The sequence below is a fragment of the Amyelois transitella genome, chromosome 20, assembly GCF_032362555.1.
Source record: "Amyelois transitella isolate CPQ chromosome 20, ilAmyTran1.1, whole genome shotgun sequence".
Lineage (NCBI taxonomy): Eukaryota > Metazoa > Arthropoda > Insecta > Lepidoptera > Pyralidae > Amyelois > Amyelois transitella.
This window is the reverse complement of record NC_083523.1, coordinates 9496244-9523198: the sequence shown is the minus strand read 5'-3', so window position 1 is coordinate 9523198 and position 26955 is coordinate 9496244. Positions and strand designations below refer to the sequence as shown.

Below are 26955 nucleotides of genomic sequence, written 5' to 3'. Positions count from 1 at the left end.
TAAATTAAACACGTGTTGTGCAAGTTAAGTTTGATTTATGTTTTTCAGTTTGTGAAGGACTAAAGGTCCTTGGTGGGCGATATGTCTAATTTTGGTTTTAATATATGTATAAGTTAAGTTTAATTTTATAATAATAGATGGCGTTATCCCGTTTTGAAACGCGATATGGTTTTGTTTTGATACAAAAATAAATAGAAAGGTGATTTTTGAATAAATGTCTTCGTTCCGGGAGTCTGAGTTTCATTCAAGCTGCCTTGGCTCGATATACTCTTGTCTAACAGTTTAAGTTTTTTTTATACCTTTACGAGCATTACGCTCCATGTAGTTGTAAGTCAACCTTTTATAAAAAATATATTTTTGTAAGAACACTTTTATACCACGTTTATGTGCTTTATATGGTTGTGATTAGTGTAGAATGTAGATCAGGGAAATAATTTTGGAGGTGTCTACTCCATAAGTAAAACAATACAAATTAGTATTATTCCATTGAAAAAGTCTGATTTGATCGTGACTAGGTATAGCTTAAAACATTTTATTATTAAAGTATAGTTATTTTTTACTTATTATTTCTTTAATCGGTTGTTCAAAGAGGTTTCAGTGAACGTAAAGTGAGAATAATTACAAGTACCTACATTGTTGTAACTGATAGTTGTTAAGTTTTAGGAGGCTAGTTAAATACCTGGATAGTGTATTTACTATTACAATAATTCTTATTATTTGTTTTGTTAATTCTATGCAAGAGTTTTTTGTTTTTATAGCTTAAAAGGTTTGTTTTGTTTGTATTAAGTTAAAAACTTAAATTTATTCCTCTTACCTACTAAAAAGGTAATATATTAATTAGAAGACTTAAATATTGATCTCATGGTATGTTTATTTAACTTGAAAACTGATAATAAAACTCAAATTTTCCTTATTATGTTGGTTTCATTTATAAAATTTGAATGTTCTTGAAGTCGAAGTCTATATACAAAACTAACTTATCTGCATTTTTTCGAGGATCTATTTGAGATATGGTTAAGATTGCTTTATTTAATAATAGTCTATTTAATTACGCGTCTTTTGATACCAAAAACATTACTTAATTACCCATAGATTATAAAAAAAACACAAAATTATCCAAATTATTTTTTCAAATGCCTCTCCTGAACAATTTGCTTATTTTGACTTGTGGTACTTTTGTATTGAAGGAGCGATATGTTTAAAAAATATATATTGTCCTTCCACTCGCTATTCAACTCGTTCAATGTGAAGTTTATTTTATAGTGTTATGTTTATTTTAGTCTTAACATAGATTTACTAATATAAGCAGGTGCTCATAATGCAAGTGATTATTACAGAATGGAATTTTTTTCAATTTTTTTTTTCAATTAAATGGCATGTGGTTAAATGAATGATGTTTCTATTGTCTGTTGGTATAAAATATTTATTGGATTATATTCACAACTTGCTTTAAGATATCTAATTCTCATCATCACACTCTTATTTAGATGAGTAAAATAATTTGTGTTAAATTATATAAATACAAAGAAAAATAAAAGGCATCATTTTCTTTCTTTCTTCTGTTTAATAATAATGTAATATTGTTTACCTAAAACATATCTAAAATTTAATTAAACTGCTTCATTCAATCAGAGTAAAACAAATTAAATAGATAATTAAAAAGCCTATCTTAAATTTATTGACTGAAAATCAGACATTCACGTTCAGTTGTAGAGCATAGGCTTAAATTGTAGTCCACATCCAATTTATACTAAAAATAGCATTAACTAATACAACCGCAGTGTGTTTAGCAAGAACTTAATGCTATTCCAACAATTTTTTCTTTTCCAAAAAAAAATTATAGTTATCTTTTCGACAAGAAAACTGAAAGTACGAACCATAAATGACCATGAATGTCCGGTTTTAATTTTCAATTCATTTACTACCCAACTTTGTCAAGGTGTCGTGGTTTTAAATTATAATGTAACCATTTTCAGAAGCCGAGGCTGGATGTCAGTGTCGGGGGCGGCCCCTCACGTGGAGCTGTGTTGTAAGAAAGTGGGCGATGGACACCCTCTGAGGCTGTGGAGGGCCACGACTGACGTCGAGGCTCCACCGCAGGAGGTTATGCAAAGGTAATTGTTGAAATAAATAAATATATACGGGACAAATTATACTGATTGAGTTAGCCTCGAAGTAAGTTCGAGACTTGTGTTACGAGATAGTAACTCAACGATACTATATTTTATAATAAATACTTATAAACATCCAAGACCCAGGCCAGTCAGAAAAAGTTCTTTTCTCATCATGCCCTGGCCGGGATTCGAACCCGGGCCCTCCGATGTCACAGACAAGCGTACTACCGCTGCGCCACAGAGGCTGTCATGATTGTTTAACTCTTTCAGCTCTTCCGCGGAGAGAGCTAACCCGGGACTCACACTAATCAAAATATCATGAACTAGCTATTACACGCAGCTTCACTCGAGTGAATTTATCGCCACTTACAAAAGAATACTGGTTTTTCGCAAATCCCACGTTAACTATAGTTTTTACCGGGATAAAAGGTACCCAATCTCCAGACTCTTAATTATAGATTACGTGCTATTTCAAAAAGATTATTTCAGTAGATAACCCGTAAAGAGGTAACAAACAAAAAAACAAATAAACTTACTTTCGCATTGACAATATCAGTAGGGTTTAGGATATCAGTCGTTTTACAAGAAACAGTGGAAAATTTATAAATTGTGATTACATTAAGTCCGCCTTTTTTACATTTTTTTGGAACAATAAAGTTTTAAATAAATAAATTACAGAATACTCCGAGAACGACACATCTGGGACGACTCGCTGGTGAAATGGAGAGTCGTGGAGAAGTTGGGCACAAACGCCGAAGTGTTCCAGTACGTGACCGCGTCCAGTATCAATTTGGAGCCGAGGGACTATTGCGTTTTACGGTAAGATGTTTACGTTATAAGAAAATATGGTAACTGTTTTTCTTGTACTTTTGTCCTGCCTAGTGTCTTATAGTACCAGATGGTTCCCGACTACTTAAAGTAAGCTTCCTTGTGAAACCGATGATGGACTGGACATAATATATATAGGTAATCGAAATTGTTAATATTTGGGCTAAAAGTCCTCGAGTGGACGTACCAAAGGCCGGTCCCCGCGAGACGGACCAACTATTCAAATTAAAAGAATTTATTCATTATTATGGGACATTTCAACTTAATAGATAATTGTCAAATCTTTTGGCTTCACAACACTGGTTGACTTCAAATAAATTACTTTAAACTAAGTTTCGGATTGATATTCAACCTACTGCCGCTTTCAAAGCATCAATGCAGAAGAAGTGTTAACAAACTGAACTGCAGCATTTTCTTCAATAACGTCAACTTTACAAATATCAAACTTAAAATGTTTAATGTGTGTGTGTCCTACGGCTGAAACGATGATGATTGTAAACAGATCGTGGCAGCAAGGCGGCGGCGGCGGCGGCGGGTGGTGCGCCATCGCGGAGACGTCGGTGGCGCACGCGGCGGCGCGCGCGGGCGCGGGCGCGGGCGGCGTGCGCGGCGTCGTGCTCGCCAGCCGCTATCTCGCGCAGCCCGCCGGGAAGGGCAGGAGTCGGCTGGTGCATCTCGCTAGGGTCGATACTATGTAAGTAGAGACCGACTACATACCAGTATTTTCACATAAATACATATAATTACGTCTGTACCCCATTAGAATGGTCTCTAAAAGACTGGAAGGTCATGTTCCGCTTAATGGTATCAAATATAGAAAGATTGCTAGTTCATCCGCTAAAAAACAAAATCCCAAGTTCACCTAACCGGAATTTATAGCGTTAAAAATCCGCTGACAAGACGTGTGAATATCATACTGAAAGGATGGGGAAGAAAATTATGTCGTCAAGATAACAAAAATGAAAAATATTTTGTGACAAAAAGATTATTGAATATTAATATTTTCCTTCATAAATAGTAAACAAAACCGATTGACATACTTGATTCGTTAAAATAGTAACAATTTTGTTAAATGCATTTTTTTTAGGATTGATGGGTCTGTAACGACTTGACAATATTCACTTGCAAGCTCCACGTTTTAAAGTTAAGAGTATCTTGTACCCTACTAAGTTCAATTTGTATTTTTCAGGGGACGCACTCCGGAATGGTATAACAAGTGCTACGGTCACATCTGCGCACTTTACTTAGCTCGAATTCGAGCCTCCTTCAAGCATAACACCGAAGGACCAGAATCAAATGTATGATCCAAGCATTCCACTTAAGTCATATCCATATTGGATGTGGCTTAAGTCAATTAATTTTAAAGCCTTTATTGTAAAGGCGTCTTTACTCAATTGCCAATTTAAATGTGACGCCGTTAGATTTGTATACCTGGAGAATCTACCATTGTACAAGTATAATGTCCATTTGGAATATCTAATGGTTTTTTTCTGTTTACAAATAAATACTGGCAATATATAGTAGCTACGTCTGAATTCGATATTTTGAAAATATATGATTATTATAATTCATTGATATTAAAAAATATCTCGTGTAAATATAGATTAGTAGAGATAATTGAGTTTTAATTAAAATTGCATAATATGAAATACTTTATTAGGTTAGGAGCACTACCTGTACCTACCTCCATGTTTCAAGGTTATTTACCCTTATCCCTAGGGACCTACCAAAAAGCCTGACTACAATACTATAAGATATTAGTTAACGTAGATATTTTATAAAAACGATTGAATTTACATTTCCCCTGTGGTGCGTTGTGTATATAATATTTGAATATGTGAAATAATTTTTTATCTCCGATCAAATTTATTATGTAATCTCATTAAATATATTCGCAAGTCAAATATAATCAATAATACCATATCCTATGTAAAGTTATCGTTACATATCACTAGTCATATTATAATTTAAATGAATAATATTGAAATAAGCATTATATACATAAATATTAACCGTACCTGTCCTGTGTTCAGGAATATAGTATTAAATTATATTTATAAATGGTATATTCGTAAAAGATATTGTACATAACTTCAAAAATGTTGAATGTTTGGTGTGATTTTGAAGTCTGATTGTAAATATTTTTATAATTGTAATGACCATCACAATATTGTTCGTGTTTTTAAATAATTTATATATATTATATTTCGCCGTGTGAAGTGAGTGTTTTACATTCCTTCGGGGAAATTATATATTTATATTTAATCCTTCTTAATATTTCAATGTGATTATTAATTAATAAATTTGCAATATGCGGTACTAATTCAGTAATGCGTCAGATAATGTCCATCACAATAGATTTTAAGGATCTGTTTTAGTGTATATTATGATAAATGTTAATTTAAGTCTAGTAATGCATTTATTAAAGCATTCATATTTCACTTCTCACGGCAAATATTTATTTCCTGTGAATGGGAAAAGTTATTAAACCAAATATCATAAAAGATGTTCAATTTGTAAATAAATAATATAATAATTAATTTACTCGTAATCTCATGTTGTTGTTAGTTACCTACGATATCACAAAGTACGGTGCACACATTCATAGTATTATAAAAAGTGGTGAAACTGGTGGGTCCGAAATTAATTAAAGAAATCTTTAAAAAAAATATGGGTTTGTTTGTTGTTCTTTGGGATGAATTGAGGATAGGATTTCTGTTAGAAAAAGCGAGTTTGACAACATAAAACTTGAACTGAAAATATTAATTGATATTTCAAATTTAATTAATATTTACACATCCATACATAAAATCACGCCTATATCTCTTGCGACGTAGAAAGAGCCTAGAGGTAATTAAAATTTCAGATTTAAAATCAGGTTAGGTATAATATAACAGGTTTTTGTTAAAATAAAATTATTCGCCTTTTATATTCTGGACTCACCAAATTTTATTTCACGCATTATATTAATATTTTTTAGCAAATATTCTTGTAGGTACCTTTTAACGGGCATTCCATAGACAAAGTGGGAAATAATTGTACAACTAAAATCGAACGATAAAATGTATTTATTACACCAACATATTCTTGAATAAATAAATTTTAAGTGAAATAAAAAATTTATGTGCAATGATTGAAACGTTATTTATTAGATAAAATGCTTCTCAAATATCTGCTTATAAGAGGAAGTTTCAAAATATTTCAACTTTTAATGGGTAAATTAAACCATAGTCGTACCAGATTTAATGAAATAATATTTGTTCGAATTTCAATGTATTTTTAGTATTGTACAAAAAAAAATCATGTGTATCAATCATTCCATATAAATACCATACAATAAACCAAATAAAATAAATTATATGAAAGTAGTAAGTATAATAATTACCACTAATATTTATGTATTCAGTATTGTGTAAGGAGATGTATAGAACAGTTTGATGATCAATACTCGACACCCTGGTATATTGTAAAATATATTAATGCATTGTGATTTTATTCTTTATGAAAATATATGGACCATTATATTGAAATTTTGTAGTTTTCTTTATAAAATATTCAGTACGTCAAAATATCTACACAAGGAAAATCATAATTCCTGATTTGTCATCAACAATGAATAAAAGAGTTCTACTTCTATAGATATTTATTTATATAATATATTTATAAGATTGAAAAAGTAAATGTTTAAACACACCAGCAAATTTTAATAAAATAACACAGAAAATAAATAAATCGAGGACGCTCTACCGACGAGACCTATCTTTTAAATATGTTTGAAGAATTTGAAGATTGCTTTATAATATGCAGAACTTTAGAATAAAACCATTCCAGATCTTTCCTATTATGGATGTCGTTAAAGGCGCCTTAGGATTTTTTAGGCGACGATTTATTCCTCTTCTAGGCGACGGGCTAGCAACCTGTCACTATTTGAATCTCAATTTTATATAAAGCCTGAACGTGGTCTCTCAGTCTTGTCAAGACGGTTGTCTCTGTCTAACCCGCAAGGGATCTACCTAAATTGGCTTTGTATAGTAATACACTCAAAAATATTTTATACCACAAGACGACAGTTTAATCCCTGTCGCGTGGAACATTGGTCTCCTCCTATTATTGTTTAGTATACTCATTCTTTTATTTTTATTTATATTATTTTAGACATAGTTTAAGTTAACTCTTCTTTTAGCTTTTATAAAAACACATTTTTTGGAATACAACCTAGATTATAAGTTTTGTTTTATATAATTTGTTTAGATATAGTTGTAATCTGTTTTGTGTAATTAAAATTAAAAAAAAAAAAAAAAAAAAAAAAAAAAGGGATAGGTATAGACTTGAATATATGTATGTATGTACATCACGTTCTTTTTTATCATGGGGTTAGTACCGGTTAGGTAATATCATCATTGTTCTCCGGAGAGGTTTGGGGTGCGTTTACACGAAGCGAATCACGTCTGACCTCCACAACCTTAATAAAGGAATCTACATAGGTACATAGGTAATGATATTCAGAATTATTTAAAGAATAAATGAAAGCAGACAAGAAGTGTGAATGGGAACTTTGAATTTGGAAAACCTAGATAAGACGAACATACCTGATAAAATTGTCATTTTTACGAAAGTTAAGTTTATAAAGAGAGTGCGCACAAGTAACCATCTTAAATAGAAAAAAAAAAATTTGACCCCAGTTTTTGCTATAAATAAAATTTTATTTAAATCCATTTAAAAGAATATTGAAATTACCAAACTGAATATACCTATAAAAAATTACGAAGAGATGAGATCGGTTGAAGGCTGCGGTCTGGAGATTCATCGACCTGACCTCAAGCTCCAGATCTGCAAAGATTTTAAAAATTGCATCATCTCCTTTAGCACCAATGGCAACGGAGAATACATTCCATTGGTCAGAATGTAAACGTTCCGTTTCTAACACTAGAGCTTAACATCAGCATTTCACTTCACCACCATTATTGATTTGAATAAGTAAAATAACTAAGTTTAAATCTACCTATGTTTTCCTACTTACATTTTATTTCCTACTTACATTTCATTTGAAAAACAATTCATTTATTTATTATGACATTTAAGTCACATAATTTGAAAAGAAAAAAGCGTACAAAATATGAAATTGAGATTGTAAAACGAAACGTTCACAATGACCTTGTATTAGGTTACAATTTTAAATTATGCCTTCAGGTCAGTGCTATTTTTCTACACATAAAGTCTAGAATGGCTTAACATGTATTCTTTGGTAAACTTTGCAAGTTCATTGAAAAGGTGTGAAATGAAATGTCAAGAACTGTCAGTCGAAAACCGAATGGCGAGATGGGCGGTTTGCTAAAAGTTTCGTCATATTCCTAGTGGTAGTTTAATATAGTGCTCGCGTATTCTAAATACCCACAATGAGACACAAGTAGAATAATTAAGTGACCAAAAACCTGTGATAAATCCATTTGAACACGGCACTTTCAACACACTTTCTAATAGAATTCAGTGTAGCGAATATTGAGAAAAGACCGGAGAGAGTAAACCCTTTAATATGATGGAAAACAAGGAATTTGAAAAGGATTTAGAAGTTCCTAGTTCAAGTAGCAATTGTGCAGAGAGGAAAGAGCCTTTTTGGATCTTCGGCTATGGATCTTTGTGTTGGAATCCTGGCTTTGAATACCAGCAAGCGGTGACGGGTTATGTGAGAGGTTTTTCCCGAAGATTTTGGCAGGGGAACACCACTCATCGTGGCACAGATTCGAAGGTAAGCAACTTACGTTTCGAAATTATGAATGAAAGATTATTTTTAGATGAAAACAAACACTTATTAATAAATTTACCGGCTATTCGTAATTTTCTAGTTGGTTTTAGTAGTAAAAAAATATATATAAAATTGTAAAAAATTTTACCTGTTAACTCGGCGATGGACAGGTAACCCTTCTTTCTACTTCTAAAATCACTACACATATAATTAGGTAAGTACTAGAGTCTAATCATAAATGGTAAATAAAAAGTTTATAGATATAATTTTATGTTTTGTCAGTGTTATCATAAATGTTTTGCTTTATTTTATGTGAAACGAATTCAAAACAAACATATTAAATTACTAAGGCATTGATCTTTGTATGTTTACCTATGCGAGCTGTTGATAACATTTCATATCAAACTTTTGTTAGGTATTTAATTATTGTTTCCTTAATTCCCTGAGGTCACCAAGATTGTTACTAACTACTTAGTTAGCACTTACCAAAACATTTGTTTAATTACCTAAGTGTAGGCAACCTTCTTGGTATACGCCATAGCAATGGTTGCCATGATATTCTTTCTTATTTCTCTCCTCTTTTCTCCTTCTTTCTTCTGTAAGAATAAATAACTTAAATAAATATACTTCCTACACTAAGTATTCTTTAATTTGCACAAACAATAAAATTTGCGGTGTTCTTCCCGGCACCAATAAAAAAAAAGAATAGGACCACTCAATTTCTTTCCAATGGATGTCGAAAAAGGCGACTAAGGGATAGGCTTATAAACTTGGGAATCCTCTTTTAGGTGATGGGCTAGCAACCTGTCACTATTTGAATCTCAATTCTATCATTAAGCGGAGCAGCTTAATGTAGCCTGTCAGTCTTCAAGACTGGTAGCTCTGTCAACCCGGCAAGGGTTATAGACGTGACTACTATATATGTATGTATGTAATAAAATTTGCTGAGTGCTAATTTGAAAACTTTCCTATATGTGTCCTTTTCCATACTCAAAACCAAACATATGTATGCAAAATTTTGTAGATATTCATGCTATGTTCTTACTGTAAAAAGGTCACAAACAAACTTATGTTTGTATTTATAATATTAGTATAGTACATACATACAATCCTGTCTATATCCCTTGCTGGATAGACAGAGCCAACAGTTGCAAAAAGACTGAAAGGCCATGTTCAACTGTTTGGCTTAATGATAGAATTGAGATTCTTATAGTAACATTAGTAAGTAGTGCTAGCCCGTCACCTAAATGAAGAATCCCAAGTTAATAAGCCTATCCCTTAGTCGCCTTTTACGACATCCATGGGAAAGAGAGGGTGGTCCTATTCTTCTCTAATAATGCCAGGAACCACACGGCACTCTAAAAAACGACTTGCCTCATGAAACCAATTATCGTTTAATGTCAATACATAACTTGTTAGTGACGTCACACCGCTATATTTGCAATGTCTACAAATTCTTTTCATTTTCACTCACGCACTTTTCACACAAATTAATGTAAGTGCAGAAGTATGATCGGTGTGCTAACTTTACATACATGTATACCTTCATAAAATCACGCCTCTTTCCCGGAGGGGTAGGCAGAGACTACATCTTTCCACTTGCCACGATCTCTGCATACTTCCTTCGCTTCATCCACGAACTAACTGTGCTAACTTTAAATTAGCTAATTAGGCATAAGATCTGTATAATAAGTGTCGTATGGTTTCCAGCACCAATAGAAAACAGAATAGGACTACCCCATCTCTTTCCAATAGATATCTTAAAAGGCGACTAAGGGATAGGCTTATAAACTTAGGATTCCTCTAGTGGGCTTGCAACCTGTCACTATTCGAATCCCAATCTCATCAAAAAGTCATGTACAGCTGAATGTGTCCTTTCAGTCTTTAACCCGACAAAGGATATAGACGTTACTATAGGTAGGTATGTGTCAGTATATGCATAGTAATCTATACTAATATTATAAAGCTGAAGAGTTTGTTTGTTTGAACGAGCTACTGGTTCGAATTGAAAAATTCTTTTTGCGTTAAATAGACCATTTATCGAGGAAGGCTTTAGGCTATAACATCACGCTGCAACTAGGTATAAGGAGCAAAGAAATAATGGAAAATGTGTAAAAACGGGGAAAATTATTCATTCTTGAGGGCTTCAATGATGCCCATAATAACTATTCCACGCGGTCGAAGTCGCGGGTGCAGCTAGTGATTATTAAGATCCTTATTACAGCAAATATTTTTTTTTTCATTTTGGTTTTGGGTTTTCTCTTTATTATCCTATTTTTGTGTAATTCCAACCTGTATTGTACGTATGCTAAGATTAAATACATACATAAAATCACGCCTCTTTCCCGGAGGGGTAGGCAGAGACTACCTCTTTCCACTTGCCACGATCTCTGCATACTTCCTTCGCTTAATCCACATTCATAACTCTCTTCATGCAAGCTCGGCGGTTTCGGGTACTTTTGACCTGACCCTTTACCAGGACGTCCTTAATTTGATCAAGATATTGTCAAAGATAGTACCTGTACCTAGGAGAGACGTTATTTCTTCTAAGTCTCGTTAATTTTTATAAAACATGGAAACCCGGTCAGTGACCCCTTATATAAATTATCTTTGCAACTTTGTGTACTAGGATATTGCCATCGCATCCATCAAACCCTTGTCATGTTATTAGATAAAACAGATCTAGACTACCTACTGGTATTATCAGTCTGATAGGAAATAGCTGTTTCATAAGTACCTATTAAGTTCATAGAATAAAACAATTGTATTATCTTTAATTTTCACACTAATATGAACTGTCATAAAAATGCCTAATCTTGATCAATTTAAGGACGTCCTGGCAAGGGGTCAGGCCAAGACAAGTGTACCCGAAACCGCCGAGCTTGCATGAAGGGACTTATGAATGTGGATGAAGCGAAGGAAGTATGCAGAGATCGTGGCAAGTGGAAGGATGTAGTCTCTGCCTACCCCTCCGGAAAAGAGGCTTGATTTTATATATAGGTTATATGTATAAAATTGGTTATTAGTATCTTTATTTGTACATAAATAATTCTGTATTTAAATTTATTCTGTAAGTTGAGATTTTTTTCCAACAAATTTTCTTAGACCAAAATTAAAACGTAGCAATTTTTTTTTCACTTTCGCTTTTTTTCCAAGAAAATTAGCTGGTTTTTATACATACATATACTTACTTAATTTTCTTTTGTAATACTTACACATAATACCCCGCCGCTACTCTAATAAAGGAATGGTGTCCATAAGTTTTTTTTTTGTGTTATTCGTAATATTTATTGTGGCACTCCAAAGTTCATGAAACCTAAAATAAACATACCTCATTTTCGTACCAGATAGAAGTAAATACTTCAGGCGTTCAGCCAAAAATTGGCAGATTCTATAAAATACTACGCAGTTCCGAGAAATCGGTTCAGCGACCTGATAAGCTATCCTGAAATAAGGTTACCAGGTTAGTTTTATATTGCACGCCTGTAATTATGTTTGTACAAATGTGTTATTTCAACTGTCGTAAAAAAGTTATTTAATTGTTTGATTATTTTTTGTGTTGTTCCTAGATTTCTCTCATCGGCGAAATTCTTTTCTTTTACACAAATACATACTTACATATAATCACGTCTATATCCGTTGCGGGATAGACAGAGCCAACAGTCTTGAAAAGACTGATAGGCCACGTTCACCTATTTGGCTTTAAGATAGATTCAAATAGTGACAGGTTGCTAGCCCATCGCCTAAAATATGAATCCAAAGTTTATAAGCCTATCCTTTAGTCGCCTTTTACAACATCCATGGGAACGAGATGGAGTGGTCCTATTCTTTCTTTTATTGGTGCCGGGAACCACACGGCACAAAAACAATGGTGTGTTAATTTAAATGAAATACTGTAATTTGGAGATTTTTTTGCGGTTTCTTCAAACGCCATTCCTTATTACTATTTTGGTTCATAAACATAACGAGTAGAAAGCGCCGGTTACCTTGAGACTTTGCCAAAGATCATGACGAGTGATGCCCATCAGAATGACGAGATAACGGCATGTTAAACACGGCATGAAATCGGCATGTCAATGAAAATGACAGTCATTATTGTTTTGGCGCGTCAGATCGTGCGGATAAACAAATCGAGCACGCTTTCAAAACACAAAAAACTGAACTAAATGATAATGCCAAAGGGCATTAAGTCCGTTCTTTGTAGGTTAATTCTTTTTGTACTCAATAAAGTTTTAAATAAATAAATAAACGAAATAATAGTATAGAAGCATTGAAGGTCTTTGATTTCCCCCGAAATCATGGTAAATTTTGACTCGGAATATAATTAAACTAGCTGTGCCCGCGACTTCGTCCGCGTGGAATAGTCATTTTGGGCATCATATTTATTTTTGCAAACATCCTCCTCGGCTTTATCTATTATAGCTGCTAATTGTTATGCGACTTGGCGACGACTTGGCCCACATCATTACCCGCGATGGAACGGAGACCGTATATAGTGAGATGAGAGGCCTTTGCCCAGTAGTGGGATCTTACAGGCTGATACTTTACTTTACTTTAAAATAGTAAGATCTTCTAAGATGTTCATTGAAATTAAGTGATATCAAAGACAGTTGTGTTTACAATTAAATACTCATAATCAACAACAATCTTAAAAGATAGACATAATCAGCGGTCAGGCGGTCACGCGTATTAGAAAGAACGCTGGTTCGCCGTATTAAATGTTTCGCTGCAAATTGCTTATAACGACTATATCTCAAAACCTATTCGTCTGATTTATATACTGTAAATGGCAATTTTAGTCTACATGAAAAGCCGAAAGTAATAAACATATTTATTTGGATAAGGATTAATACTGAATTAAAGAAAATTGGTTTCAAAATAACTTATGTTTATATTAAAAAAATAATTTTAAAAAATTAACATAAAAGTGGTTATTGTAAGTAAACCTTAAGAGTTAGATATATGCTCTCGCGGACTTTTTTGTGGCAAAAAATGAGTACTTCACATCTTTAGTACATTGTTTTAGTATATCTTTGTTGGTTTGCGCAGCGTTCGCGTGGAAAGCTCGCATATGGCCGACTCATTCAACTTTCACCTGCATTGTTGACGTTTCCCGTAGGAAATCCGGGATAAAATGTAGCCTATAGCCTTCCTCGATAAATAGACTATCTAACAGTGAAAGAATTATTCAAATCGGTTCAGTAGTTTCTGAGATTAGCGCGTTTAAACAAACAAACAAACAAAACAAACTCTTCAGCTTTATAATATTAGTATAGATAATAAATAAATATATACGGGACAAATTACACAGATTGAGTAAGCCTCGAAGTAAGTTCGAAACTTGTGTTACGAGGTACTATCTCAACGATACTATATTTTATAAAAAAATAATAATGAATATCTTCATTTCATGTTGTAGGTACCCCTATTGATTCCTACTTTATGTAGGTTTTGTCTTTTGAAATGAACTCCTAACTCCTCAAATAAATAAAAATACATTATTAAATGTGTTCTCGATAAATGTTGAAATACGCACAAGGCAAAGGTATTGTAGCCCAGAATTTAATAAACAGCTTCATTTATTAGTCTGATTTAGGTCAGGCTGAAAAGTTTTATATAAGAATATTGAAATAGTTTTTTTTTATATTTCTTACTAGATACCTATTTAAATTTCGCATAAAACAATTAAAACAATGTATTCTTACGTCCAAGTTTGGATAATTGTGAGGTTGACGTTGTTGAGGAAAATGCTGCAGTGCAGTTTGTTACCGCACTGACACTTTAGAAGCGGCAGTAAATTTGAGTTAATTTTACTTTAATCCAAAAACTAAAATTTGACAAACAATTTAGATGATTTATTTCTAGTATGTAATATTTTCTTTTTTTTAATTCAATTAAAATCACTTCGGACTAAGTGTACCTACTTTGTTTTTCAAAGCAACGTTTAAACCGTGACATTCCTGTACATGTTATTAACTGAAATAATTATATTTGTTTCAGCCCGGAAGAGTGGCAACGCTCGTCGAAGATAAAGACGTAAGTGTATAATATAATATTTAAAATTTTTTTTTTTTTCACTTTCTCATCTTCATGTTCCTCCTGGCTAAAGTCCCGTTTGCACCGTGGAGTGGAGAAGCCCGGGGTAAGTCCTTGACCATGGATCCTGGAAGTTTTCCAATTTCTCATGTTATCCAAAATTTATAGCCATTTAGTTTCTGGGTCGCTAGAATAGTATCTCTTATGTCCATGTTAACAGGAATAGGATGAAATGTTTTATGATTTTAAAGAATAATAAAGGAAAAGAAGAATAGAATAAATTTATTTTCAAAAACGTATACAAGGTATCACTTATTGACGTCACATCACTTAATTCTAATTATAACGACTAATAAAATAATAAAGTTAATAATTAACGCAGAAATTCTTGAATGGCAAGTATAGTTCTTGACTGACACACTGTTGAAAGAAAGAGTAGGTATTCTTATTCCTATAGACGTTATTACCTTTTCGAAGCTTTTGTTTAGTTTTCGACCATTTGTTACCGCTTCTTCTGCGCTGACGCCTTGGAAGCGGCAGTAAACCTAGTTTTAAGTAATTTATTTGACATTAACCAATGTTGTGAAACCAAACGTTTTGACAATTATTAAGCGATATGAAGTATCATATAATAATGAATAAAAATTTTGAATTTGAAGACACCTTTCCATAAAAAAACATCACTTGCCTATTTCATTGCGATCTGGGTCACTCATTTACGCTCTAGCGGGTGATTGGAATTGGCCTGAAATTCGAGACTCGAGTAACAAACTACAACCTGTCAATAATTTCATCAATTTTGAGCTTGGCAGTTCAAGGCTTACATCTGAGTTTATAAATTAAAAAGATAACTTTAAAAAAAAATCTATCAATGGTAGGCCAAAACCGCTGAAAGGATTGTCATTAAGTTGATAAGTAAAGATTACAAATGCAGCTATACAAGGAGAGTGTGGAGGGAAAGGTCGGAGTGGGAAGACCTAGACGAACATATCTTGATCAAATTAAGGACGTCCTGGTAAAGGGTCAGGTCAAGATTACCCGAAGCGAAGGAAGTATGCAGAGATCGTGGCAAGTGGAAAGATGTACCTAGTCTCTGCCTACCCCTCCGGGAAAAAGGCATGATTTTATGTATGTATGTACAAATGCATAGATTTATTTAAATTCGTGCCGTGTGGTTCCCGGCACCAATACAAAAAAGAATAGGACCACTCCATCTCTTTCCCATGGATGTCGTAAAAGGCGACTAAGGGATAGGCTTACAAACTTGAGATTCTGTTTTTAGGCGATAGGCTAGCAACTTGTCACTATTCTAATCTCAATTCTATCTTAAAGCCAAATAGCTGAACGTGGCCTATCAGTCCGCTCAGGACTGTTGGCTCTGTCTACCCCGCAAGGGATATAGACGTGATTATATGTATGTATGTATGTTATTTAAATTCCTTAAAGAAACCACAAGACAATAGGTTTTCAACTTTCAGCTACTAACACAGCTAACAGCTGAACGTGGCCTATCGGTCTTTTCGAGACTGTTTGCTCTGTCTACCCGGCTAGGGGTGTAGACGTGATTATATGCATGTATCACCTCCTTCATGTACATCCGTTAGATAAGTACTTAGCTATTACGTAAGTCACCGTTTGCAATACAATACAATAACAACCACAGAACTATATATATATCGAATACAACGCAGTATTGAAGACAATAGTCACCACTGGAGTGTCCTGTAGTCGCTTCCTACGGCTTTGTTTGTTCTATATCGGCATGAACGGAAAGCACGTGTAAACTAATAGTTCTAGAACATACATCAAATTAATGACAATGTCCACGATTTTGATTTAAGAGATCTTTATTTGTAAATCGACGTGAAGTGTAAATGCTGCAGTGTAGTTTGTTCCGCCGCTTCTTCTACACATGCGCTTTGGAAGCGGTTATAGTTATAGTTATATTTAAATGATGTGACGTCAATAAGTGATACCCTGTATCCAATTCTGAAAATAAATCTATTCTATTCTATTATATTCTTAATACAACGCAGTATTGAAGATAATAGTCTCCACTGGGGACGTGTCCTGTAGTCGCCTCCTACGGCTTTATTTGTTCTATATAGGCGTGAACGGAAGGGGCACTATTTGAATCTCAATTCTATCATTAAACCAAAAATCTGAACGTGGCCTATCAGTCTTTTTAAGACTGTTGACTCTGTCAACCCCGCAAGGGATATAGACGTGACTATATATATGTATACGTAAATTATAATTTCAATTATTAATACGTAGGTATAATATGTATAATTAGTATGGCACGTTGCTCATACTACAACGCAGATTTGAAGAGCCATTGAAATCTAGAAGTGATATTAATTAAATATTAATTGCATACGACGGATTATACATATAGCTTATCGATAAATTTCAATTATCAGTAATTAATTTACTATATCTACATATATGACAAGGCAAACATATGCTTTTGTTATTGTTCGTTCAATGAAGAAAATGCTGCAGTGCAGTTTGTTACCGCTTCTTCTGCACTGACGCCTTGGAAGCGGCAGTAAACTTAGTTTTAAGTAATTTATTTGACGTCAACCAATGTGGTTAAACCATACGTTTTGACAATTATTAAGCGATATATAGTATCCTATAGTAATGAATAAAAAATTTGAATTTGAATTTTGAATTTGAATGTTTGAAAACTGGCAAATTGAAAAAGTCGATTGATTTGTATTGTTTTGATACATGAATTATACACACGTGAGGTGTGGTGTAGCGCTACATTCTCGTGGTCCCGGGCTTATGTTATAACAAACTCTTACCCGCAGCTTCGCCTGCGTGAATTTAGCGCCGTCTACATAAAGCGACGAATTTAGCGCCGTCTACAAAAAGCGAAGAATTTAGCGCTGTCTACAAAAAGGGACGAATTTATCGCCATCTACAAAAAGCGACAAATTTAGCGCCATCTACAAAAAGCGACAAATTTAACGCCGTCTACAAAAAGCGACCAAATTATCACTTACTAACTGTGCCCGCGACTTCGTCCGCGTGGAGTAGTTGTTTTGGGCATCATTGAAGCCCTCATGGATGAATAATTTTCCCGGTTTTTTTGTCACATATTCCATTATTTCTTCGCTCCTTATAGTTGCAGCGTGATGTTATATAGCCCTCCTCGATAAATGGTCTATTCAACGAAAAAATATTTTTTCAATTCGAACCAGTAGTTCCTGAGATTCGCGCGTTTAAACAAACAAATAAAATCTTCAGCTTTATAATATTAGCATAGATCAGGTGACTCTTTATCTATACTAAAAGCTGGCATAGCTAGTTACACGCAAAATTTCAAGAAGTTCACTAGATAACCCGTGAGAGGTAACAAACAAACTTACTTTCGCATTTATAATGTTAAATGTTTCCATTACAGAACTAAGTATTACAGGAGCAACATCTACCTAACAATGCACTTACGTACTTATCAAATTAGTGAAATTAGAACAATTGGCTCTAATTTACCGAACAGAAGACGGAATTTGCCGAAATTGATGAATGAATGGAAAGTTAATATGACAAAGAAGCCGGTGGAGTGTAGAAGGGCATTGTTTCGAAATCTATATTAGTAATCTACATTAGTGACGGATGCCAATCAAGAAGATTACGAAAGATTAAGCAACTGAAACGGCAAGGCGTCTTGTATCTGCAGTTTTATTAATGGGTGTTGTTAAAAATAATGCTGCAGTGTAGTCTGTTCCGCTGCTTCTTCTACACACGCGCTTTGGAATGTGCATTGATGTGACGTCAATAAGTGATATGTGATCCTTGTATCCAATTTAGAAAATAAATCTATTCTATACTATTCTGTACCTATTCAGAATTTAATCATTTAATTTACGTAACAGCAGTATTCTCCAAAACCTTACTTGCGGGTAATATCTGTCTAGCACATAAGCACACTACGTGCCAATTCCAAATATCTAAGCCTAGCAGTTTACGTGTGTTAATATTTCAGTCAATAAGAAATTGTAGTCTTTAGAAAATTGTAGTATACTAATTGTAGTGTGCTTTGAGGGGATCGCATGATGCCATAAATCCGCCTTGAGTACATTACCTTGTCATAAGCTTAAGATAAATTAATTTTTATAATTTTATGTCCAATAAAGGGAATTCTATCTATCAATCTAAAGGAAATTAGCCTTTAATAGACTCAGAAGGCACCGTGGTGAAATGCCTTTCCACTTTAACACGTTTTCAGTATTCCCTCAAAATTTGAGGGGTTTTAGTGGGTAGGCTGGCACATTAGGTGCCAGGAGTCCCGCACTCTCCCGGGTGAAGACCCGTGGAGTCTCCGTAAAAAGGATTTCCTCGTCGATAACAAAAAAAGTACGTAAGTAAGTAAGTACTCATATACTTCTTTGAAGCAATAGGCCCGCTATATCTGCCGTCCACCCTAAACGTAGCCTTCAAGTCTTTTGGCTCGGTCTAAATCGTTATTGCAAATATTGTATCGATATTTTATTGTCATAAAAATTACTTAAGTACACAGCAGTACGACTCAAATATAAACTAACATTTGACAAACGAATAATGCAGTGTTCAGTTCATTCACTTTTGTGTTACAAAAGGATAGCTTAATTAATAATTCTTGAATTGTTCATTGACTACTTTGTTACAATTTGTTATTATAAAGACTTAATTGTACTCTCAAACAATAGTGTCTGTGGTACACTTCCTTTCTGTGTTATCTTAATGAAATTGTTACGAGTATATTTATTTCAACAGACAATTTCAATTAAATATATTAATAGAGCAAGAAATGAAAAGAACTCTTAATGTCAGTAAGATTTCTTATAATCATCAAATACGTATCTAGTATTAATGTTATGAATATAGATAGATGAAGATGAAGCGAAAGAAGTATGCATTCGTGGCATGTAGAAAGATGTGGTATCTGCCTACCAGTCCGGGAAAAAGCGTGATTTTATGTATGTATGCATATCCAGTATCAAAATCTTATTATTGAAGAAAACATGTATGTCTTGAATTGATATGGGACAAGACATTTATTTATTTTTCTATAATTGGGTAACAAACATGATTGTTATTTAATATTATTTTATACTATATCTACATCTTATACATACATATGTATCACGGCTGTATCCCACAAGTCCCATTGATCATTATCATCAGTCTGCGTTTCAAATCCCAGGTTAAAAGTTACTTATAAATTTAAAGAATGCATTTGAAGGTATCTGCGCATTACAATCGTGTCCATAATTGTTCATACTTTACACGTGCAGGTTATTATAATTAGATTTATAACGTAGAGTGTGAACGCGCAGTAAACCTTTTACGCAGTGATAGCTTCATCTTTATAAAAAGGTTTATTTAATAGCTAATAGATCAACTTGGTGTCTTTTCAAGATGATTCATCTTTAAAAGATTGCAGTACTTTTTTGAGATTACTATTTTAGACATCATAAGTCCTTTAGTTGATGAACCCTAAAATAATGATGAAATAGTAAAGTCCGATCCTAAAAATAAGCAGAGAAAGAGGAGACATTAATACCTACTTCAATAATAATACCAACAGAATGCTAAATCGAAGTAAGATAATTCAAAAGCCGACAATTGCATCCGCCAATTTGCGAATTGGCAGCGGGGCGACGTCCATTCACACGCGTTTGGCCACGAGATCATCTATATAATACCCCAAAGAATCAGACAATAACCACACTAGATGTCCACTTAGACATGTCCACGAAAACTTCAGAAATTCAAAAACGAGAGAATTCCAATTGTTTTTGTAACACATGGTGTGCGCCACGTGGTACAAATAATCGATTAATAATTGAAATATCCAACTTGATCGATATGAAAATTCTTAAATGTATCCAAAACTCCAATGTTCCAAGATGTAGTTTGTTGTAATGTTATATCGACTTTTTCTGCAAATCGAGGTTATTGCTATTTTAGGTCTGAGATTGCACGACTTATTGGCAAACATTGATTGATCCCAAATTACAAGATAATTCAAGATTTAGTAATATTGATTTTAATCAGCGTAACGTGACAAAATATTTCACACTTCTGTGTATTGCAGATTCTTTTAGGTAATGATAAACCGATTATCAATTTTTGATGCAGTATTTAAGATTTATTTCTTCTGTACAGAAAATATCAGAACAGCATACATTTTTCCACAAATGTTTCATTTACCCACTATGATGCGAAATGGCAAACTTACGAATATTATAATGTTCTTGAATGTTACTCGATATTGTTTGCATTTTTATGTAAGTCATACAGACATACTCGCAAATATATAATTTGCATAACACTCCTCTGTTTATAAACCGTCTATTGTGATCGTCGGAAGTAAAACAAGGACTATTATGAACCCCGTCAATAGTTGTATTGTATTTTCTATAAGGGTTGAAATTCTTGCAGTTCTTTCTTACGTCGATGTTATTGGTTTTCTGAGTAATGCTTAATTCTTTATATAAATCTCGAACAATATAGAAAGAATATTGAAAAGCGTTTGCTGATCGAATGGTTAAGGTGTCTGAATGAAAAGGGTAATGCGCTGGTTGAAAACTTTCTGCGACCAATGATTCATGTTGGATTAATAACCAATACACTTGAATGAAAATATCTTTCTCCACTCAACAATATAATCTCGTCATCGTCCTTGGGACCGTTCTTTTTTCATATCGGCTTTTCCATCGACTTCAATCATGGTCTTCATGCAATCAGTATCTGGGATTTTATATTTGACAAATATACTTATTTGTATCTAGATATCATGAAATTACAGATACGTCAAATGTGTTTGACTCCATTATTACTATCGCTGTTTTCATAACATTAACATAATTTATCTTATCTATGGTCGATAGGTCGTCTACTGTCTCGATATTTTTTAAACACGACAAGAGAATAGATCATTATCCTTTCCTATCGCTCTGTTTATTTTTATTAAAGGCTCAGTTTTATATTGATGCGAATTATGTCCAAGGACTTTCTATTACATCACTAGAAGTTCCTTCAGTAGTGTTATTTAAATTAAACCTTTTCTTTAAAGACCTAAATTATTAAAATTTAGTATTTGCAGATTTATTAAGTAAATAATTAAATTTATGTATGAGTATTATATTATAAGTTAAATGTTGTAAATTATACTAGTATAATGATTCATAATCAGTTCATAAAGAAAACATCTGCTATCATTACGTGTGTGAGGTCAACTGACGAAGCTGAGAAAACCGAATAAAATCGTTTTATGATATCAGGGTTAAGTATTTAATTACATAATTATTTAATATATCGTCATGCAGAATGCATAATCTACAATTAAAAATCTTCAAGGGCTTAATGCTACTATTCCATAATAAAAAGGCTGAAATGGAATTCGTGAATGTCATACCGATAATAAATACAATTTTTGTTCTTGATTTAATTTTCTAAAATAAGTTTGTGTTTAATAGTGATAACTCCACAAGCAATCTTATAGTGAGATTCTGAACATAGCCAATATGAAATAAGATACCTTTGACACAGTAAGTCGACAATGATTGGGAAATTGCAGAAATCTGACAATTTAAATGGCCAGTTTGCTAATCGCTATAATACTGGTGGATGATGCGAATAGAGATTGTTTTTTTACCAATTATTCATGAAGAGAAGTAAAACCTTCTGAAAAAAAAAAATCAAGAACACACATAATAACTATATTATTTTAGTAACAATCTCGTTATTTGTCCGGAAGCAGTCTAGTCTTCCTACTGAGGTTTTAAACAACCAACAAAAAATATCTTGTTAAATTAATTACCATTTGCTAATTCACTTAAATATGTTACAGGAAGACTGAAGTGCAAGAATATTTATTAACGCATTATATATTTGATACTATATATCTTAATTGGGGATAATGTATATCAAATGAATAATGACCATAAATAATAATACGAATGAATTATTACTAAAACTGAAAGTGATGCAAAAAAATTAAGGCTTGGTTGATGTTAAGTAAGCACCCGGCCAAAAATTATTGCCAATTTTTTTCATTGTATATTATTTCTTACACAGTCTCTTGTCTGAACCCTAAACTTTGAAGAAATTTCCATAAAATGAGGAGTTTTACAAAATCATTCAACTATAAGTAACACGTTTTGCTGGAAGATCAAGTCAAGATAATGTTAGAGGTAAACCGACGAGCTTGTATAAGAAGATTAATGTTGTTGAAAATAAAAAAGAAAGAAGTGAAAGATATGATATACAAACGCCCCAAGAGGGAAAGAGGGGTGATGTATGTATGTACATATGTATTAATTTAAGCTATGGAAAATCCTGCAATTATTTAGGCCCACTATAAAGTTTCTTGGAAGGAATGGTTTTTTCATTTCTGCTCAGATATTCGGCGAGACCGTGACCCATTTTGAGGACAGCCGGGTAATAAAACTGGCCAGTACCGGTAGTGATTATTTTTAACACGATCAAACTGTGGCATTTGGCATAAATGCGAAATACCTCGTTCAAAAATGTGTCTATTTGAATAGTGTATTTGTTAAACACTTATCTATCAATATCATTAGACTGACCTAAAAAATACCAAGTGGAGTATTGGCAGAAAAAATAAATCGATAAATATAAACAATAAACACTTAACTGATTTTCAACTAAAAAAAGAACAAAGCGATTCTGTCTTCAAACCAAAATAACTCTTGCCACTAGATGGCGCTGTACTTTCACCCCTCGACTTTGCATCGCGCTATGGTTTCTCGCACACAGGCCGATATAAGCCCGGGGCGATTTAGTCAAAGCATACTTACCTGGCGTAGGGGATACCGTGATCAAGAAGGCGGTTCCCCCAGGGCGAGGCCTGTCCATTGCACTGCGGATGGGTTGACCCCTGCGATTATCCCTAATGTGGATAACTCGGACGCGTAATTTTTGGTAGTGGGGACTGCGTACGCGCTGTCCCCCCATTTATATTAAACAAGAAGAAGATAGTTGCTGTTAATGGCAAATAGTTAAAATACTTATAAGGCATAATATAAAGTAACAGTTTACTTCTTACACTCAAAGTTCAAATACTACGAGTATTTACGTAGAAAAATAATCAAAAATTACAAGAAAATCAGTTAATCGAAATTGCTGTTGGCCTACTAATCCTATTTCTAGTTGATACTCCAACACGGATGTGTATAATAAAATAAAATAAAACTACAACAGTAAAAAACGAAATCTTCACGCGCCAATATATCTAATTTGGGAATACTAAAATAATAATAATATGTCATGCGTAGGATGCGTGCGCGCCGGTGTGGTGACCGTGACGCCACGTGGCGGTCTGCTCCAAAAATGTTATTATTATATCAAGATATAGGACTTGCTAAATTGATATGTAAAATCACAAACCGTCTGCCGATAAGATGAAAGCTAAATTTTTCCTTGAATGCATTATATGAAACACGATAATAATGTCAAAATAGAATATGTATCTATGCTGAGCTTATCTTTTATATTATCGATAAGTTTTACATGTATAATCACGCATATATCCCCTGCGGGGTAGACAGTGCCAACAGTCTTGAAAAGACTGGAAGGTCACGCTCAGGTGTATAGCTCAATAATGCAATTGAATTTCAAACAGTGACACAGCCCATCGCCTACGTGGAGAATACCAAGTTTATCCCTTAGTTGCCATTTTCATCATCAATGGGAAAGATGTGGAGTGGTTCTATTTTAAAGTGTACATAATGCCCCAATCGTAAGAAAGTTGTAAGCAAATAGGAAAAAAATATAATACCCATTCTTTCAGTAGTGTGAGTCACAGAATAGCCATAATTATCCTGATATGAACGTCAGGTCAATGATTTTAAGTTAAATTATCAACCAGCACTATACATATAAGTAATGTAATTCCCACATATTAATTTGTATAATTAGTTCTACATTCATTCATGTTTTTTAATGTAGACAATGTGCATTCGTCCACGATTTAAGAGATCTATATTTGTAAATTGACGTCCGATGAAAATGCTGCTATGAAGTTTGTTCCGCCGCTTCTTCTACACATGCGCTTTGGAAGCGGTGGTAGTTATAATAAAATTTAAGTGATGTGACGTCAATAAGTGATACCTTGTATCTAATTTTGAAAATAAATCTTTTCTATTCTATGAGAAACAAAATATTGCTAGCAAACATTAATTCTTGTATAACAACATCTGACAGTATATTCGACACAGTACTGGTGTGTTAATAAATACAATAATATTATTGATAAACACAATTTGTTTTGTAATATTGATACCTCAAATGTATCATTACCACGTACCAATTGTGTTTACACAACTCCGTCAATCACCAGGTGGCTATACTAGTGCATTTTGGATTGAAACCGTGCAAAATCATGAAATCATTGGCCTTACCCCACCGAAAACCCATTAACAAAGACTTGTCTCATAAAACTTTGTTATTATTAAACAAATGAATGTTAAAAGCAGTTTATTCAAATAAAAGGTTTACGTCAATTTAGGAAAATTTACACAAAACTTTGACTTTGCATTCTTCATCACACATACGTATATAATCACGTCTATATCCCTTGCGGGGTAGACATAGCTAACAATTTTGAAAAGACTGTATAATTTCTCATTCAAATTACACAGATTGAGTTAGCCTCGAAGTAAGTTCGAGACTTGTGTAACGAGATACTAACTCAACGATACTATATTTTATATTAAATACTTATATAGATAAACATCAAAGACCCAGGCCAATCAGAAAAAGTTCATTTCTCATCATGCCCTGGCCGGGATTCACACCCGGGACCTCCGGTGTCACAGACAAGCGTACTACCGCTGCGCCACAGAGGCCGTTAAAAAAGTAAATACTTCTAACTATACATATATTTTTTCACTTTTCAGGGAATCACGTGGGGCAAAGCGTTCCTAGTGTCCGCCGAAAACAAAGCAGCTTTGCCCTACCTCAGCAACCGGGAGTGCCAACTTGGCGGCTACAAAACATACACCGTGTACTTCTACCCTCGTCCAGCGTTCTCGCCAGCAACCAGCCGCAGTTTCCCAGATAAACGCAATGCTTTACTGTACATAGCCGTGCCGGAGAATAGACATTGGCTCGGCGCGGCGCCCCTGCCGGACATAGCGAAGCAGATCATCGAGTGCCGTGGCTCATCTGGATCTAACGTGGAATACCTGTTGAGACTAGCGGATTTCATGCGCGATGAAATCCCGGAGGCTTTAGACGAGCATTTGTTTTCTTTAGAGCGGCTGGTGAGGAAATTCGCGGCCGATATGAAAGTGTGTTTGAAGAGTCTGATGCGGGAGGAGAAGGTTGATGAAAAAGATGAGAAGCCGGCAGTTCCGAGCTTCCAGTACGCTTCGAGGGTGCCAGAGAAGAAATTGCGCTGTGTTAATATGTGATAGGTGTGTGTGAAAGTGGGCACGGAGACCTTGTTGTGGATTATCTGTATGCTATGATTGTAGAGTGCGATTCCGTTTTGCGTAATGTAGTACGTAAATATTTTGCCGGATTTCTTTATTTGCGATGTGGAACGTCGCAGGCATTGTTATTCGTCGTCATTACTTAAAACGAAACGTGGAAAACGCTAGAATGAAAAGGCATATTACATTGGCATGCTGAGCGTGCTAATTAATGCCTTTGTTTGATAAAACATAATACTGATGATTTGAAATCAACAGCCACCAGTAACAATAGGGTGGCGCCCAAATATTATACTTTATATTTTGGTCGTCCGTGTCATCTCAAAACAATGTGATGTTTATATCTGTGTTAACAAAACTTCTTTTATTTACCCCACATATTGAAAAGGTAAATATTGTATTCTTTACATTACAAAATCACTTACCTTATTAACATTTTTCAAGTCACTGACTGCTATGACTAAAAAGAAAATTACAGTTAATATGTCCGGAAAAGTAATTAAAAAATGCTAAAGAACTTGGCAATTAAAAAATGCTAGAGATATTATGAGAATAATCAGTTAAGTATTTTAAAAGAATATCATTTTTCGATAAATATTAATAACATGAGTTGGTTCTTTATTTCGGTGCCTGGAATGCCTTCATATTGGCAACTCTTTAAATAGTTTTTAAATAAGTGGTCATGTTTTAGTAATTTAATTAAACATGATCATAATTCATGTTGCTATTAAATTTGACTAATTTATCGTCGTATGAGGCAACCTTATTTACCAAATAA

At 33.8% G+C, this 26955-nt stretch overlaps 2 protein-coding genes and 1 non-coding gene across 9 annotated transcripts in view; all 3 read left to right on the top strand.

Moving 5' to 3' along the window:
* Nucleotides 1-6472, top strand: part of LOC106138977 (rho GTPase-activating protein 7) — a 269079-nt gene extending 262607 nt beyond the window's left edge. For all 7 annotated transcript variants that reach the window (XM_060949881.1, XM_060949880.1, XM_060949882.1 and 4 more), the window contains 4 exons: nucleotides 1977-2114; nucleotides 2793-2933; nucleotides 3445-3636; nucleotides 4132-6472. In XM_060949881.1, coding sequence (XP_060805864.1) covers nucleotides 1977-2114; nucleotides 2793-2933; nucleotides 3445-3636; nucleotides 4132-4246 — 586 coding nt within the window. In that variant the 3' untranslated portion in view covers nucleotides 4247-6472. The remainder of the gene's footprint in view (nucleotides 1-1976; nucleotides 2115-2792; nucleotides 2934-3444; nucleotides 3637-4131) is intronic.
* Nucleotides 6473-8253: 1781 nt separating this feature from the next.
* LOC106138978 (putative glutathione-specific gamma-glutamylcyclotransferase 2) lies at nucleotides 8254-26630 on the top strand. Its single transcript, XM_013340303.2, has 3 exons — nucleotides 8254-8688; nucleotides 14686-14721; nucleotides 25641-26630. Exons 1-3 carry the CDS (start codon nucleotides 8476-8478, stop codon nucleotides 26154-26156), a joined length of 765 nt encoding a protein of 254 aa, XP_013195757.2. The 5' UTR covers nucleotides 8254-8475; the 3' UTR covers nucleotides 26157-26630.
* Nucleotides 23533-23694, top strand: LOC132903013 (U1 spliceosomal RNA). Its single transcript, XR_009657302.1, has one exon. It is a non-coding gene; the product is annotated as a U1 spliceosomal RNA (small nuclear RNA).
* Nucleotides 26631-26955: the final 325 nt, after the last annotated feature.

Bases quoted from the DNA above. Each gene is read 5' to 3' on its own strand.
- LOC106138978 (XM_013340303.2), top strand. From the start codon at position 8,476: ATGATGGAAAACAAGGAATTTGAAAAGGATTTAGAAGTTCCTAGTTCA. The intron at 8,689-14,685 runs GTAAGCAACTTA...TATTTGTTTCAG, and splicing joins ATCGTGGCACAGATTCGAAG to CCCGGAAGAGTGGCAACGCT. The intron at 14,722-25,640 runs GTAAGTGTATAA...TTCACTTTTCAG, and splicing joins CGCTCGTCGAAGATAAAGAC to GGAATCACGTGGGGCAAAGC.